General features: G+C 64.9%; 1 protein-coding gene across 5 annotated transcripts in view; it reads left to right on the forward strand.

The window, feature by feature from the left end:
• Positions 1-15091, forward strand: part of LOC133083659 (serine/threonine-protein phosphatase 2A regulatory subunit B'' subunit beta) — a 67147-nt gene extending 52056 nt beyond the window's left edge. For 3 of the 5 annotated variants that reach the window (XM_061179761.1, XM_061179764.1, XM_061179763.1), the window contains exons 3-13: positions 1281-1384; positions 1621-1723; positions 2490-2564; positions 3214-3300; positions 4484-4640; positions 8627-8675; positions 9222-9311; positions 9719-9894; positions 10541-10659; positions 10778-10884; positions 14295-15091. In XM_061179761.1, the coding sequence (XP_061035744.1) occupies positions 1281-1384; positions 1621-1723; positions 2490-2564; positions 3214-3300; positions 4484-4640; positions 8627-8675; positions 9222-9311; positions 9719-9894; positions 10541-10659; positions 10778-10884; positions 14295-14445 (1218 nt within the window). In that variant the 3' untranslated portion in view covers positions 14446-15091. Of the gene's footprint in view, positions 1-1280; positions 1385-1620; positions 1724-2489; positions 2565-3213; positions 3301-4483; positions 4641-8626; positions 8676-9221; positions 9312-9718; positions 9895-10540; positions 10660-10777; positions 10885-13659; positions 13948-14294 lie in introns of all 5 variants that reach the window. The other 2 variants (XR_009699218.1, XM_061179762.1) reach the window with 2 other exon arrangements.
• The last annotated feature ends 2036 nt before the right edge of the window (positions 15092-17127 follow it).

Below are 17127 nucleotides of genomic sequence, written 5' to 3' on the forward strand. Positions count from 1 at the left end.
ATTTGTGAATTACCAGAGTTTCCTCTTTGTCTCTGCCCCGAGCGTCCCCTCCTCCATCTCTGCTGCTGGAGCCTGTCCCGTTCCAGCTCAGGGCAGAGCCGGCCAGCGCGTGTCCCCACGTGCAGATGTGAGCCGTGGGCTCCTGTGAACGCCCCTGATTACAGTGCTGTGTTCCTTTCTGTTCGTAAGTTTCCTGGCCTGTTGTTTGTTACTGTGACTTTTTTTTTTACTGCTGGATTCGATTTGCTGGCCTGGATTTGTGTGGGATGTTGGCGTCTCTGTTCCTGGGAGCTGAGGGCGCCTGATCTCCCCTCACAGGTGTCAGGGTCCAGGACGTGCAGCCTCGTAACAGGAGTTCGGAGATGTCCCTTGTTTCCATTCTCTGGAAGAGTGTGGGTGCCATCCACGTGATTTCTTCCCTAAAGCTGGGCCTGGGATTTTCTTAGTGGGAAGGCTTTAAGCCACGGGTTGGGTCTCTTGAAATGTAGAACCGTCTGGATGTCCGTTGTCAGTTCTGGTTCAACACGTCCGTTAGTCAAGGGGTCCGCCCGTTTGCCTGCAGTTGTCGCGTTTCCTGGCCTCCAGTTGTTGGGAGTGTCCATTGCCTGTCTGTCCAGCGCTGGCGGGCTCTGCAGTGACCGCTGACGTGGGGAGTGCGCGTTTCCCTTTTCTGCTTCTCCAGGAGTGTTGCTGAGGGGTAATTGCTTGCGTAAAAGCTTTCCGAAGAGCTGACTCGGCCTTGTTGACTCCTCTGTTGCGTATCTGCTCTTTTTTTCTCTTCTCTCAGCTTTTGTCGTTTCCGCCCTGCTGCTGCTGCGTTTTCGGGAGGGAAGCTCAGAGCGTGGGCCTGTGTCCCGGTCAGCACCTGCGTTGACAGCTGTGGCCGCCAGCCCTGCGGTCGCCTCGGCCCCTGAGATGTGCCCGGGTCACAGCCTCACACTCTGAACTGAAGGAGTATCTGTCGCTTACGCCGCCCCGACGCGTCATCGGAGGTGCTGCACGTCCAGGGCTGGGCACGTGGTCGTCGCCTCCCTACAGCTGCCGACGTGCCGCCTCCAGTTGCGGCAGGCGGTCTGTGCCGCGTGCTCGGGAGCGCCGTTGCCGTCGGCGTCTCCGGAGTGACGGCTGGGAGAGGCTGCCCCTCCGCCTAGAGGCCCGTGGGGCTGGCGCAGGCGCAGGCGCTGGGCTGCGCGGTCGGGCTGTCTGCGCGCGGTGCGCTCCTGGCCGCTGCGGGGGCTCGGGCAGCGCTAACCCTGTGTCCCCTCCCCCTCCGCCCGCAGGCCTGCGGCTGCCCGCTCTACTGGAAGGGGCCGCTCTTCTGCGGCGCCGGCGGGGAGCGTACGGGCTCCGTCTCCGTGCACAAGTTCGTCGCCATGTGGAGGAAGTGAGTCCCGGGGCGGGAGTGGTGGCCCGGCCGTGCCTCTGCCTCCACTGGCCGGTGCTCCTGCGGCCGGGACAGTAAGGGACGGAGACGGATGTCCGGGGGTGCCCGGCACGCACCATGTCCCTTGCGGGGCCCCGTCCATCTGTGCCCGTCCTCACGGAGCACCCGACCCCGGAGTCTGGGGAGGGGCCTGTGGACGCGCGCGGGGTGTAGCTGGGGTGCCCTCTGTCGCCCAGGATGCTCCAGAGCTGTCACGATGACGCGGCCAAGTTCGTCCACTTGCTCATGAGCCCCGGCGGCAACTCCCTGGCGCAGGAGGACTTCATCCCTTTCTTGCAGGTGCGTCCCCGCCTCCCCGCCGCACACGCCTCCCATCCCCACCTCCCCTCCGCACACGCCCTTGCCCCCTCCTCGCAGGCGCGCCCCGGTGTCTACACCCCGGGGGCTGGCGGGCTCCTCCGAAGCTGGCTCCGTGCAGCCCCTCCAGACCTGCGTGAGAGGCAGGACGGTGTGGACAGCTGCACACCTGAGCCTGCGGAGCGTGGAGTCGCACCTTCGGGTGCCGGGCCGCCCACGAGAGGCCGCTCGCGGTTTGCAGAATGCTCATTTCCAGATGCCGTTCTGGTTCCTGTAAACACGATTTTGTTTAGCGCTGTCTGTTACATCCTGTAGAGGGGAATCGAAGGCGGTCTCCGGTTACCCGCGTGTTCCACGTGAACACGGAGTAACCGACGTTGCCAAACCATTTGAATGGAAGCGACTTAAAGGGCTCCTGGGACTGCAGTGCTTTGTTAAGTGAGGATATCGCCAATTTTCTTTCTCAGAACCTGGGGTGGAGTTCCACGGTGGTCTTTTATACATTTACACGTGTCAGATTGTTACCTTCGGCCGCGACAGGTGGCGTGCTTCCTTAGCTCGTGGCCCAGATGATTCCGTGTGATCCTTGAATTTGATGTGATTTCACGTAACCGTGTGTCTGGGGTGACGCTGCGTGAGCGGCTCTGTGGCTGGATGTGTGAACCTGGGTGTCGGTAGTGGACACGTGCACGCTTAATCCTGGGCCTGGCGGCACATCCCAGGGCCGTGTCCTGTCCCCCGTGTGCAGGACGTGGTGAACACCCACCCAGGCTTGGCATTCCTGAAGGAAGCGTCGGAGTTCCACTCCCGCTACATCACCACGGTGAGTACGAGCGCGTCCGCTGCCCCTGTGGCTTCCGTGGGCACCTGAGGCCCGGGCTCCAGGCCCGCCGTGAGGGAACGGACACCCAGCCCCCGCACCCATGGCCCTTCACAGCCCGCTTTCTCACCAGGAAGCAGAGCTAAGCCCCGTGGCCAAGGTGGGCCTCACCGTGCAGGGGGCAGGGGTCACTGTCTGGCCTTAAGTTAACGTTTTTCATTCTGTGGTCAGTTGAGCGTCCGTGGAAGCATTGGGAGCAGTGTCTCAAACCACCCGCAGTGTAAGAAGGACTCCCAGCCACGCAGGAACTGCGTGCCCATGCCGTCCCAGCTCAGGTGTGGCCATCTCACCCGGACATCCCCCCGCATGTGGCAGCGGGTCCGCTTCTCCTGCCACCTGTGTCCTCCCTGCAGCTGGAGGCAGGACTGCTTCCCCCCCACCGTCTTTTGACGTGAGGTGCGGTCGCCCTCTGCTGGTGACACGGGGCCCTGCGGCCCCGGGTGCGGAGCTCCTGGTGAGGCCAGGCAGGAGCTCGTAGGCGAGGTCCCAGGCGGGGTACCTGCAGGACCACACATGGGGTTGCTGCACAGTCACGTGCGGGGCCCCCAGCCCCCTGCGTCCCGGTGCTCAGCCGACGGGCCTCCTCCTACAGGTCATACAGAGGATCTTCTACACGGTCAACAGGTCCTGGTCCGGGAGGATCACGTGCGCAGAGCTCCGGAGGAGCACGTTCCTGCAGGTGGGTGGCGGCTGGCCGAGGGGACACGGGGCCTCCTGCATGCCCCCGCCCACTCATCCAGCCTCCCGGCATCCACCGCGACCCATCCACCCATCCCTCCACCCGCCCCCCATCGATCTCCCATCCCTCCACCAACCTGTCAGCCCTCACCCCACCCGTCTGCCCACCCGTCGTCATTACCCCATCCAGCCTCCCTCCCTCCCTTCCCTAGCGTCATCCATTTCTCCGCCCACACGCCAACAGTCCATTCTTTATCCATATACACGTCGTCCGTCGGTCTACCCACCTCTCCACCCACCCGTCGTCTCTCCCTGCACCCACCAGCCTGTCACCCGTCCCTCCATCGGCTGACGCATCACCTGTTTCCCCCACCCGGTCCACCCCCCCGTCGTCCATCTCCTTGTCCATCCACCCAGCCGTTATCCATTCCTCCACCACCCTATCATCTGGTTCTGCATCCATCCCCCACCCACCATCCCCTTCTTCATCTACCCACGCACTCGTCGTTCATTCCTCCATCCCCTCACCAATAGCCCGTCGCTACACCAACCCCTAGATCATCCCTTTGTCCACTCTCCCATCCTCCATCCCCCTCCCTCCACCCACCCACTCTCCATCCCTCCACCCAGCACCTAGCTTATCCGCGGTCACCCCATTCATCTGCCCATCTGTCATCATTACCCCACCCACCTTCCGTCCCTCCACCGTCATCCATTCCTCATCCCCCGACTCGTCCATCATCCATTCATTTTCCTTCCTTTCCTTTATGCATCCGCCCACCCTTTTTCTTCTTCCGTTCATCGTGTACCCTTCCTTTCCCCTCGTCCATCCCGGAGGCACGGCCCTGCCCTCTGGGGAGCGGGTGCACCCGGGTTCTGTGGACCTGTGCGTGTCAACAAGGGTGGGGCTGACCCGCTCGCGTCAGGAGCCCCCAGCCACGAGAGCGTACGTGCTTGGGCTGCTCCGTGCTGCAGTCTCGGGGCCCTGACCGGTGCTCCCCGACCTGCGTGCTGGGCTCCCAGCCCTCAAGCAGGTCTCCACCAGCGCTGACCCTCCACCCTCACGACGTGAGACTCCTGGGGGCGGGGGGCGGAGGGGCGGGGGGGTTCCCACCCGCGGGAGGCCTGTCTCCACGCTGCAGCCGGAGGTGCCTGGCAGCGGTCTTCTGGGTCTGTCCTGGTAGAATGTGGCGCTTCTGGAAGACGAGGCGGACATCAATCAGCTGACCGAGTTCTTCTCTTACGAGCACTTCTACGTCATCTACTGCAAGTTCTGGGAGCTGGACACGGACCACGACCTGCTCATTGACGCGCAGGACCTGGCCCGGCACAGCGACCACGGTGAGGGCGCGGCCGGCGGGCGGCGGGGACGCGGCATGGGACGCACGGGGACCGGGGCGGACGCGGGACACGGCACGGGACGCACGGGGACCGGGGCGGACACGGGACACGGCACGGGACGCATGGGGACCGGGGCGGACACGGGACACGGCACAGGACCTTGGGGACCGGGGCAGACACGGGACATGGCACAGGACACACGGGGACCGGGACAGACACGGGACACGGCACAGGACACACGGGGACCGGGGCGGACACGGCACAGGACGCACGGGGACCGGGGCGGACACGGGGAACGGGGTGGACACAGGATACACGGGGACAGGGGCGGACACGGGACACGGCACAGGACGCATGGGGACCGGGGCGGACATGGGACACAGCACAGGATGCACGGGGACCGGGGCGGACATGGGACACAGCACAGGACGCACGGGGACCGGGGCAGACACGGGACATGGCACAGGACACACAGGGACCGGGGCGGACACGGGACACGGCACAGGACGCACGGGGACCAGGGCGGACACGGGACACGGCACAGGACACACGGGGAACGGGGTGGATACAGGATACACGGGGACAGGGGCGGACACGGGACACGGCACAGGACGCATGGGGACTGGGGCGGACATGGGACACGGCACAGGATGCACGGGGACCGGGGCAGACACGGGACATGGCACAGGACACACGGGGACCGGGGCAGACACGGGACACGGCACAGGACCCTGGGGACCGGGGCAGACACGGGACACGGCACAGGACCCTGGGGACCGGGGCAGACACGGGACACGGCACAGGACACATGGGGACCGGGGCAGACACGGGACACGGCACAGGACACATGGGGACCGGGGCAGACACGGGACACGGCACAGGACACGTGGGGACCGGGGCAGACATGGGACACGGCACAGGACACATGGGGACCAGGGCGGACACAGGACACGTGGGAATGGAGCAGACACGGGACACAGCACAGGGCACATGGGGGTCGGGGCAGACATGGGACACAGCACGGGACCCGCGGGGACCGGGACGCACAGGTCCTGCCGTTGGTGGAGGCGCTCTCTGGGGGGCGTGGAGCCCCCGTCCTGAGCAGAGGTAGCGGCTGCCCCACACAGGCTGCGTCCGTCCGTCCCCCCGCTCTCCCCACCCCACCTCTCCTCCATTTGTCCTCAAGTATTTGGGGGCCACCCCACCCGTCATTTCACGCCAGGTCTCATGATGAGCCCCGGCGTGGGCCAGTCTGGGTGCCGCCCTGAGCCCCCAGCACCTGTTCCCATAGATGAGCAAACTGTTCCCATATGCTGTATCTCTCGGCAGCGTTCCCCTCGCTCCCTCCCTCCTCCCGCGGCTTCCTGCTCTGTGTCGGGGCCTCGAGCGGCCCGTCTGCGGAGTGGACGGTGCCCTGTCTGCGTGGGCGGCTCTGGGCACCGTCCTGAGGCCAAATTCCAGCTCGGGGCCACTGGGGCCGGGGCGGGTGGGACGGCGGCGGCGGGCCCCCGGGAGTCGTCCTGAGGGGAGGGAACGGCGGAGCGGAGACGCGGTTCTCTGAGAGGTTTCACTTCTGGCTTCTGGGTTAGACTGTGAGCTTCCGTGCCTTCTCACCACAGAAAGTCCTGACAGGTTGCACTCCGGCCTCTCACAGTTGGGGAGCAGCAGGGGGGAATCCAGTGTCAATGCTTCTTTGATGAGAGAAAACTATCACCTCCCATCTCCCGTGACAAGAAGTCACATTTTCAGGGTACACAGAGTGGGCCGGAATTTAAGTGCGCCGTGGGTTCTTAGTTTTAGAAACAATTTTCTTAAGACTGCACGTTTTCACGTAACGGATTGTTCACGTACCCACACGCACAACCGAATTTCTGAATCCTCAGGGTGTGGGTTTTGTCTGTGGTCGACGGGGCCCGGACGTGAGCTCCCTGGGGCACTGTCTGCTTGCTATATCTCTCGGACTGGCCTTGTGAACGCTGGCGTGTGGAGAGAGACGTGGGTCTCTCTCAACTCCGTCCCTAAATTTGACGCCTGGTCTCAACTCCAACTCCTTCTGTGATCTCGGGAATAGCTCCAGGCGCAGACCCGTGGTGGCCGGCACGTGGTTCCCCAGATCAGGGGTCACCTGTCCCCGCCCGTCCCCACGACCCTCTCCTGGTGCCCACATCCCTGTGTCCCTGTGTCCACCCCGTCGAGGTCTCACGTCAGGGCGTCTCGTGGGGCCGGTGTTGGGGCTTTGTCACCAGGCAGGGCTGGTGGCGTTGTGGCCTCGTCTGTCCTGGAGACACGACTGACTGTGGGGACCGTGGTCTTGCGGCCAGCACAGGACACTGGGTGGCTTCGGGCAGTCCCCCAGCTGTGGACGTGAGTGCCGTGATGCGTCCCTCCCCTTCCATCTGCCGCTTCCTAACCTACCAGGTCCTGCACGAGAGGTGGCAGGGCTCCTCCTTACGTCGTGGAAAGGAACGGGCAGAGGGGCAGAGCTGACCTGTCCCATGTCCCACGGACGAGTGGGTTCTGGTCTCGGATTGCCGGTCGTGGCAGTGAGTCTGAGTCAGCTGTCCAGTTCCCTGGGGCTGTCGTCATGGCGGGGTGGGGGGGGACCCTCAAAGAACAGGAAATGATCCTCCCAGTTCTGAGGCCAGAGGTCCAAAATCAACGCATTTATGAAGGACTGTCATCCAGGAGGGGCTTCCTGAGGCAGCTGTATCGGATGACCGCAAATCGGGGGCTTAAAATCCATCCTCCCCTAGCCCTGGGGACCAGACATCTGAGGTCAAGGTGTCCCAGGGCCGCGCTCCCTCCAGAGGCTCCAGGGGAGGGTCCTTCCTGCCTCTTCCAGCTCCGGGGGGCTCCAGGCGTCCCTGGGCTTGTGGCCGCATCCCTCCCGTCTCCGCCTCTGTTTTCACGTGGCTTCTCCTCTGTGTCTGGGTCTCTCCTCTTCTGTCTCTTAGAAGGACCCTGTCATTGGATGTAGGGCCACTCTCATCCAGGAGGCCACCTCATCTCAGACCCTTTCACTGCATCACTTCTGCAGAGACCCTGTTTCCATATAAGGTCCCGTTCACAGACCAGGAGTCAGGACGTGGACATGTCTTTCTGAGAAACACTGTTCAGCCTCTGACACCATCCGGTCATTTCCCATTAGAGGTGACTTTCATTGAGGCAGGATGATTTGGGGGAAAAGACACTTTGTCTTTATTTCCCCATTTTTGTGGTTATAGATCTTGGGTATGGGCTGAAAAGTGTCCCCAAAATTTACACGATGAAGCCCTGACCCCCGGGACCTCAGGATGTGACTCTATTTGGAGATGGGGTCTTTAAAGAGGAGATGAAGGTAAAATGAGGTCACTAGGGTGGGTCCTGATCCCATAGGACTGGTGTCCTTATAAGAAGAGGAGATCAGGACCCAGACACACACAGAGGGACAGCCCTGTGAGGACACAGGGAGGAGAGGGCCGTCTACACGCCCAGGAGAGAGGCCTCGGGAGGGACCAGTCCTGCTGACCCTTGGATCTCAGACTCCAGCCTCCGGGACCGGGGGAGAAATAACGTGTGCCGTTTAAGCTGCCCCGTCTGCGGTGTTTCATTATGGAACCCCAGCCGACTGATTTGGTGTCTTTCACTCTTCCATCCTCTTAGTTGCCGGCGGGTTGGATGCATTTGTGTGCTGATCACAACAACTGAGTGTTTGGAGGCAGAGCCTCCGAGAGGGTGGACGTGTGCGTCCTGCCCTTCACCGCCCGCTCTCTCTTGGGGCTCCTGGGCCAGCTCTTCACTCTGCTTTGCCCTGGGCTCAGGTTCTGCACTGGAACGTGCCGGGCAGCGCTGAGGGAGGCCGGGAGCAGGAGGTTCGGTCCCGAGGGTTCCGCCTGACTGGGCTCGGGTCTCGGCCTTCAGACCTGAGCCCGCCCGGCCACCTGCACGGCTGCGGCGCTGGGCCAGGAGCAGCGTGCGGGGCTCACGGCCGGCTTCCTCTTTTGCAGCCATATCCACCAAGATGATCGAGAGGATCTTCTCCGGAGCCGTGACGCGGTGCGTCCCAGCCGCCCAGCCGGTCTTGTCAGGGTTTGGGCTGACGTTCCGCACGCGCATCCGGGTCTGACTCATTTGCTCCTGATGTGAGGTGGCCATGCTCTGGGAGTGCGTGCCATCGTCACATGAGGTCGTGAGTTAGGGACACGCGTACACACCTTTGTTACACGAGGTCGCGAGTCGGGGACACATGCCACTCACATGAGGTCACATGTAAGGGACACGCCATTGTCACATGAGGTCGTGAGTTAGGGACACGTGTACACACCTTTGCCACGAGGTCGTGAGTCGGGCGACACAGGCCCCTGCCCCTGAGGCTGTGAGGCGGCTGTGACCACGGCGGCTGCTCCTGCCCCAGCTGGGCCCCAGGGACCCTCCTCCGGGTCACGTGGTCTCTCTCAGGCCTTGTCCCGAGTAGGAAGCAAGGGTGCAGGACTGGGCCGGGTGCAGGGTTCCCCACGCCCCGGGGGAGGTGGGCTGGGACCCCGCCTCAGGCCGCTGCTGCCTGACGCAGTCTTTGTCTCTCGGTTCCGGCCCTGAATCCAGAGGGAAAAAAGTGCAGAAAGAAGGAAAAATAAGCTACGCTGACTTTGTCTGGTTCTTGATCTCCGAGGAAGACAAGAAAACCCCGACCAGGTGAGTATCTGGCAGCTGCTCTTTGCTCCACTTGCTAGAACACTTAGAAGCAGGGGCTGGTGGTCACCCCCGAGCGAGGGCGCCCCCCCCCCCGCCGTGATCCACCTGGGCAAGGTCAGACACAGGCAGGGCTCGCACTGGGGGAGGGGTCCCCGGGTGGTGGCGTCTGTCCCAGGCGGGGCTCGCACTGGGGGAGGGGTCCCCCGGTGGTGGCGTCTGTCCCAGGCGGGGCTCGCACTGGGGGAGGGGTCCCCCGGTGGTGGCGTCTGTCCCAGGCGGGGCTCGCACTGGGGGAGGCGTCCCCGGGTGGTGGCGTCTGTCCCAGGCGGGGCTCGCACTGGGGGAGGCGTCCCCGGGTGCTGGGGTCCGTGCTGGGCGGCCATGCTGACCGTGGCCCGGTGTCACAGCATTGAGTACTGGTTCCGCTGCATGGACCTGGATGGGGACGGGGTGCTGTCCATGTACGAGCTGGAGTACTTCTATGAGGAGCAGTGCCAGCGGCTGGACAGCATGGCCATCGAGGCCCTGCCCTTTGAGGACTGCCTGTGCCAGATGCTGGACCTGGTGAAGCCTCAGAGCGAAGGTGATGCCGGGGGGCGGGATCCCCCAGTGAGACAGGGACACCCCCGGGGGAGGGGGTCCCGCGACCCCATGGCCCTGTGCCTGTGCTCCTTCACGGCCCACGTGGGGAGCCCAAGCCCGGGACGCCCGGTGTGGGCACTTCAGAGGGCCCCCCGCCCTCGGCTCCCCCTCGTCCGGCCCTGTGCTGGGGCCTCCGGGCTGTGTTTGGTGGGTGTGGGAGCCGGGAGCCCACCAGGTGCGTCCATCCAGGGGCGCCCAGGACACCTTCCAGGGTCAGAGGCTGGCTCTGCCCGGACCCACCCGTCTCAGTCGGTGTCGTGCGTCCGTGTCCTGGGCCCTGGTCTCAGGTGTCGTCACTGGGGGCCACGGTGTCCTGGGCCTTCCTGCCCTGGCTGGGGGCTCCTGCCCCGTGTCCGCGGGTCCAGGGCAGCTCGGGTCCCGCCCTCAGGTGACTCGCGCGCGGCCCTCACTGCGTCGGGCCCTGTCTCCCGACCGCCCCCTCCCTCGGGCTTCTGCCCACACCCGTGGCCTGGTTCGCGGCAGGGGGCGCCGGGTCCTGAGGCGCGTCGTTACGCACGCATGGAGGGGACGCGGCTCCTGGGCGCACGTGGGAGCTGCGTGAGCTCACGTGCCGCCCCTGCCCGCAGGGAGGATCACGCTTCACGACCTGAAGAGGTGCAAGCTGGCCAGCGTCTTCTTCGACACCTTCTTCAACATCGAGAAGTACCTGGACCACGAGCAGAGAGAGCAGGTCTCCCTGTTCAGGGTGAGCGGGGGGTGGGGGGGCGCCTGGGGGGGCGCGGGGGGCGGGGCGCGTGGGCACCTCCGGGTCCCCTCCCCCTCCCCTCCCCCCCCGGGTGACACGACGCGCGTGTTTCCCGCAGGACAGCGAGAGCGAGGGCCCCGAGATGTCCGACTGGGAGAGGTACGCCGCCGAGGAGTACGACATCCTGGTGGCTGAGGAGGCCGTGGGGGAGCCCTGGGAGGACGAGTAAGGGCGCGGCGGGGACACGGGGGCCCGGGACGCGGGGACGGCCAGCTGGGGGGGACGGGGACCCGGGATGCGGGGACGGCCAGCTGGGGGGAACGGGGGCCCGGGATGCGGGGACGCAGGTGTGGAGACGGGGGCCCGGGACGTGGGGACGGACAGCTGGGGGGGACGGGGGCCCGGGACACGGGGTGGGGGGACGGGGGCCCGGGACGCGGGGACGGCCAGCTCGGGGGACGGGGACACTCCCCCCGTGTCACAGCCCGAGGAGCCTGGAGGCAAGAGACGCCTGCTCTGCTTCACGTGCCGCCGCCCCACCCCGGGGACAGGGACCCATGGAGGCCGGGCCCGCAGCCCCCCGCCCTGTCCCCGGGCGCTCACCCTGCTCCCGACCACCCGGCCTCACGCCGCCCCGGCCCCTGGAGGGCTTCCTGCTGAATCAGGCCCTGCCCCGGCTCCACACAGGGTTCTCCGGGGTCCCGTGTGCCATCTCCCGAGCTCCCTCGCCCTCGGGGGTGGGACCGGCAGGCGGCTTGAGGGGCGCAGAGCCCAGCCCTGCGGAAGGGTGGCCGGGGGAGCCGGCAGGGCAGCCCCGTCGGGGAGCGTGGTTGTAGCTCAGTGGGCGCGCCTGCCGACGACGCCCCTCCTGCCCCGTGGCTGGCGGGTGTGGACAGGTGAGGGGGGCCGGGGCCGGGGACTGCGCGTCTCCCCCAGGGCCTTGGTCCTCAGGCTTGAAAGCAGCCTTGCGGTAGAGGAGAGTTGGGGTCCAGCGTTCATGCCTGGGTCCCTGACGGACTCGGACCCCCACCCGGTCCCGCCCAGAGCCTCCCCACCTGCCTCTTCCCCTGACGTGGCTGCTCGGCACCAGGGCCGGGGCTGGCACGGCTCCTCGTGTGTGTGGTGCACGGGTGGCAGTGGAGCCCGGGGCCTGAGGGTCACCCTCCGCCTCTGAGGAGGGGGCTTCAGCTTGCCGACAGCGGCGCTGCCTGCCCAGGGGTCCTCAGACTCCCACCCCGAGGGGGTTCAGAGTGGGCGGGAGTGTGAGCACGCCTGTCACCCCAGACCCCGCCCACCCTCAGGGCCTGTCTTTGGTCCAGGTGTTTGGCCTTTTCCAGAAGGTCACAGAGGTGGAATCCCCCAGCCCCTTCACGCCCGCCTTTGCTCTCAGCACGCGGCCTCTCAGAGCCCCGCGCGTCCCTGGGCGCGTCAGGAGGTTGGGCCCCTTCACACCTGGCTGCGTCCTCACCGGCAATGGATGTTTACTCGCTGGTGTCCGTTGCTTCGGGCCTGGGCACGCGTGGACGGCTGCGCTGTTGAGACGTGCGAGCTGGTTTCGTAGGGCTGTAAGCGCTCGTCTCCTGGCTCAGAACCTGGGTGGGAGGTTCTGGGTCACCTCCACGAGCCACCCACCCATCTTCTCACGTGGCTGCGCCACTTTGTGTCCCCGCCGGTGTCGGGCGTGAGTTCCCGCCGCTCCACATCCTCACCGGCTCTGCCATGGTTACGGTTGGTTTGTTTTTTAAATTGTAGCCACTCGGACGTGTGCAGCAGGATTGCATCCCAGCTTTAGCTGTCCTTGTTGTCCTTTTCTGGTGAAGGGCCGTGTCTTCTGTCTGTTCCCCATCGTGGGTTATTTGTTTCTTTCTGATCGAGTCTCAGGGGTTCTTTACGTCTTCTGGATACAAGCCCTTCAGGAGAGAGAGGACTTGTATTTCCTCGCAGTTTGTGGTGTATCTTTTCCTTCTCCTAACCTTGTGTATCACGGAGGAGACGCTCTGAACTTTGATGAACTGCCATTTGTCATTTTGTCTTTATGGGCTGGGCTTTGGTGTCACGTGTAAGAAATGATTGCCTAATCCAAAGCCACAGAGACTCTTCTGGAAGTTGCAGCGTTTTCCACTTTATGCTGGGTCTGTGATCTGCTCTGAGTGACCTCCCCTGCGGGGCATGGGGTCTGGTCCCGGTTACTTTTTTATGCACGTGGATGTCCAGTTGAACGGAAGGCCACCAGGTCGGCATCTCTGTTGAGAATCAGTTGACCGTGTCTGTGGGTCTGTGAGCTGCTTCGGTTCTGTTGACGCTCGTCTCTGTCTGGCCCCCAGTGCAATGCCGTCTCGCCTGCTGTGGCCTCGGGGTGCGGCAGTGACTCACGTAGCGAGGCCTCCGACTCTGGTCTTGCTTAGAATCGTCTGGGTCACTCCGGTAGAACCGTAGAGTCGGCCTGACTGTCCAGGAAGCGCCTGGGGGACGTTTACTGGGCTGAGCCGGGTCTCTACATGGTGAGACTTGGCACCGTGACCGGGTGACCACCTGTGAGTTGGTCTCGGGACCGTCTGTCCCGTGAGCGGTGAGGCTGGCCTCTGGCTGTCCACCCGGCTGTGCTTCCTGCAGCTGCGAGGTAACCCGGCCTCTGCGTGGTGAGACCCCGCATGCTTCAGCGTGGTGTCGGCTCTTCTGGTTCCTTTGTTTTGACGTGGACGTTTACGAACAAGCTTGTCTCTACACAATATTAAGCTGAGACTCTGAGGAAGGAACGAGCGCTCTGGGGACAGTGACACCTTAGTGACATCGAGCTTCCTGACCCGCAAAGCACTCTTTATAGACGCCTCTGACTTCTCCTGCCAGTGTTGTGTAGTTTTCAGTGTATGGACCTTACACGTATTTTGTGAGGTTTGTACTTGAGTATTGAAGAGGTCCTGCTGAAGTCTCCATCCCAGCAGTTCACTGGTGATGTAGAGAAACATGGTTTATTCATCTTGTGGTTCCTCTACCACCCAGCTCGATGCTGAATGAAAGTGGTGACGGGAGACGGCCTGGCCTTGATCCCACGTCAGGTGTGGAGTCCCCCGCTGCCCGGGAAGCATGACGCTGCTGTGGGATGCTTCCGCCCACGTGCTTCCCCAGCCTGCGGACACTCCGCTTCACTGCCGTTCGCGGAGACACTGAATCCTGCACTTTGTCAGCTGCCTTGGCCAGGTGGCTCCTCGCCTGTCGTCTGCCGATACAGATACGGCGTGGTTCTCGTGGTTGAACCGGCCTTGCCTTCCCGTGACAAACCGGGTCACGGTATGTGGGCCTTCTCGTTTGTTCTTGGATTCTGCTGTGGCGATTACTTGCAGTTTCTTGTGACACTGTGCCCTGCTTTGGCACCGGGGTCACGTGGGCCTCCTGGCAACCATCCTGGAATCGGGGTCACGGCCTCCTGCAACAGTGAGGGTGCCTCCTCCCACCCTCCGGAGGAGTTTGGGTGGGGGACGTGCCTGTTTTCCCCGCAGGCAGGACTCAGCAAGGAGACCGTCGGCGTGGCGGTCCTGCGCTCACGCGTCGCGGGGCTGCCAGCAGCGCCTCCGGCCGTGGGGGAGCACAGATGGGGGGTGCGCCCGCCCGCGTCCTCATCAAGCCCCTCCCTGCAGGTACGAGGCGGAGCTCAGCCCCGTGGACCAGAAGCTGGGCGCGCTGCGGTCTCCGCTGGCCCAGAGGCCCTTCTTCGAGGTGCCAACCGGCCTGGGCGCCGTCGAGCTGTATGAGTACGAGTGCGGGGATGACGACCTGCCGCCCTCATGACCTGTGGCCTCCGTGGGGCGTGAACGCGGCCTCTGCCTCGGGAACAGAACGGTGTGCTTGTGGAGCTCTTTTACAGAAAGTGAAGTGCGTTTGTATGGAGAGACGTTCTTATTTATTCAGCACAGAAGCTGGCCAGAGACGGTCACTGAGGGGGGCCCCACCCGCCCCAGAGGAGCTGCCGCATGCGCGAGAGCCCCAGCCCGGCCTGGCGGCGAGGACACATGTGCCCCAGTGTCCCCGGCAGTCAGGGCGACCTCGGCCCCGCTGTCCAGCTTCCAAGTGTAGGTGTTTCCAGACTCGCGTCGTCTGGCCGACGGTTCACCTCGTCTGGCTGAGCGGCTCCCAGGTGCCACCCCAGGAGATCTGCCTGCGGTCGTGGAGGTGCGCTGACTTCGGGGCGGGGTGTGGTCGTCAGGAACATTCCAGGAGCCCCGGCGCCTCCGTCCCGCGGGCGCCCCCGCAGGGGCCACTGTCCTGGCCACAGCTTCTCCCAGAGGGAGCGCCCACGTCAGCAAATCATCTTTTTTTTCCTGTTTCTGTGTAAATGTACAGAATATGTAAAGTTGAGCTTTATTTGCTGTGCAGAGCAGTTTAAAAACGTTTTATGAGATCACGTTTGTATTTTCAAATAAAGAATTTAAGGATTTTCAGCCCCAGGCTCACCTTGGGACAAAAACGGACACAGCGGCCGGGGATTCCGAACGCAGGTCACAGAGGGACGTGGGGACAGACGGTGGTGTCACTGCGGGGAGACCGCAGGGTGTGGAGGCCCTCAGGGCAAGGAGCCGGGGGCGCAGGTCCCAGGCCCTGGGCCCCGGGGCTCTCGCAGCCTGACCCTCCAGCCACGGTGGGCCCGGGTGGCCGCTCTCGCCCGCGGTCACTTCTGATCTGTGCGTGACGGGGCGCGAGCCTTCCCTGCAGGCACCACAGGGAGGCCCCGACGCCCACCCTCCACACCGCTCGGGCCACCCCCGGGTCCGGCACAGCTGAGTCGGCACCAACCTGAGACTTGAGGGGAGGGCGCGGCCCCGCGTGTCCAGGGGGAGGTGGCCGACGAGCGTCCCCCTGCCCAGGCCAGGGACAGACAGGTCGTCTAAGGTCTGGGCACTGAGCAGACCTCAGGGAATGAGTCCGTCCACCCTGCAGCTGGGCCCGCGGCGCTGGACAGAAGACACGCCCACGGCAGGGCTGGCAGCGAGAGGAGGAGCCGGCCCCCGCAGAGCCACACCACGTGGGACCACACAGGGCCGAGCCCCACGGACGGGAGCAGGGCCGGCTCTGGCACCTGCCTTCCCAGCCGGGCACGGCGACTGGCCATTGAGGAGGCTGTGGGCAGGCGGCTCCCCAGTTGATGGTCACACAGCCCCGTCACCCGCCCCGCAGCCTGGGGGCCCCGAGGCCTGGGTCATCGGCACACGCTGGCCCCTGGGCACCTGGCGATGGAGGAGGAACTGCCAACGTGAGCTCCAGCGGGTGTGGCTCGCCTTCAGTCAGACCCGCCCTGCGGACAGACAGACAGGACAGGTGCTCAGGACACGTGGACGGATGCACAAACGTTAGGGCCCGGGACCGACAAACACGGGGCCAGAGGTCAGCCCGGCCGCCCACAGGGTGGTTCCCACTCAGTTAGGGACAGTTTGGCAAGTGCCCAGAAGGCAGATGGGGAACCCTCACCTGCCACAGCTGTTGGGGCTGTGAAGACAGCCGGGGGCAAGGCCAGCCGCACTCCCGCCCAGAGCCCCCCCCGGGCTGGTGCACTGACCACGCGGGGTCTGCACAAGGTGCCTCGGAGGGGGGCACCTCTGCTCCTAAAGGGCCGTCCCAGGCCCACACTCACCGGGGCTCCGGCAGCACTGCCCCAGCCCAGAGTCAGGAGGGACGCCAGGACCCCAGGGCGCCCCCGACCCAGTGGCCTGAGCCACGCGGGCCTGGGCGCACGTCTGAGGCTCCCGAGCGAGCCCCAGTCTACACCTGGGGTATCAGAGCACCTGGGGTGGCTCAGCGGGGCCTGGGCCACCGGACAACCGGCCAGCCGCAGGTGATGGTGCACACGGTGGCCCTGGGTCACTGGGACCAGGGCCTGGATCCCCGGTGCTGACTGCACAGGGGCCCCTCCCATCCCCAAGCTGGGCTCAGGTCTCACCTGGGAGACACCAGCGGCTGCAGAGTCCCACCTGCTCCCTCGCTGCCCCCCAGTACCCACAACACAGGGGACGCCTCACCTGCTGGACTGGGGACCCTGCAGACGGTTCTGGGTTCCGTGCCGGCCAGGGGGTCCAGGTGGAGCTCGTCCCCACGGGCAGCTCTGCAGTGGCAAGAGTCGTCAGCCGCGGTGGCACAGCAGGGCTGCTGCTTCCCCAGCCGAGGCCGCTCCCTGTTCTGAGGACGCCCGCCTCTCACCCCCCGCCCCCCCACCTCCCCACAGACCCCTTGGGGGCGGCAACGGGTTGTCGACAGGCTCCGCGTCCCCCTCCCCCAAGGCCTGCACGCCCTCGGGGATGAAGTCCCACAAGTGGGCGAGCCTGCAGCAACAGGGTACCTGGATGGGGTCGGGGACGGGGGAGGGGACCCCCCAGGAGCCCACCTGTGCCCCCTCCCCACGCTCACAGCGGCGAGGACGCCGTGCGGGGACACGGAGGCTCGGGGGCGGGGGAGCGCCCTGCCCCGCGGGAATCCCCCCGG

Source organism: Eubalaena glacialis, unplaced genomic scaffold (genome assembly GCF_028564815.1).
Source record: "Eubalaena glacialis isolate mEubGla1 unplaced genomic scaffold, mEubGla1.1.hap2.+ XY scaffold_457, whole genome shotgun sequence".
NCBI lineage: Eukaryota > Metazoa > Chordata > Mammalia > Artiodactyla > Balaenidae > Eubalaena > Eubalaena glacialis.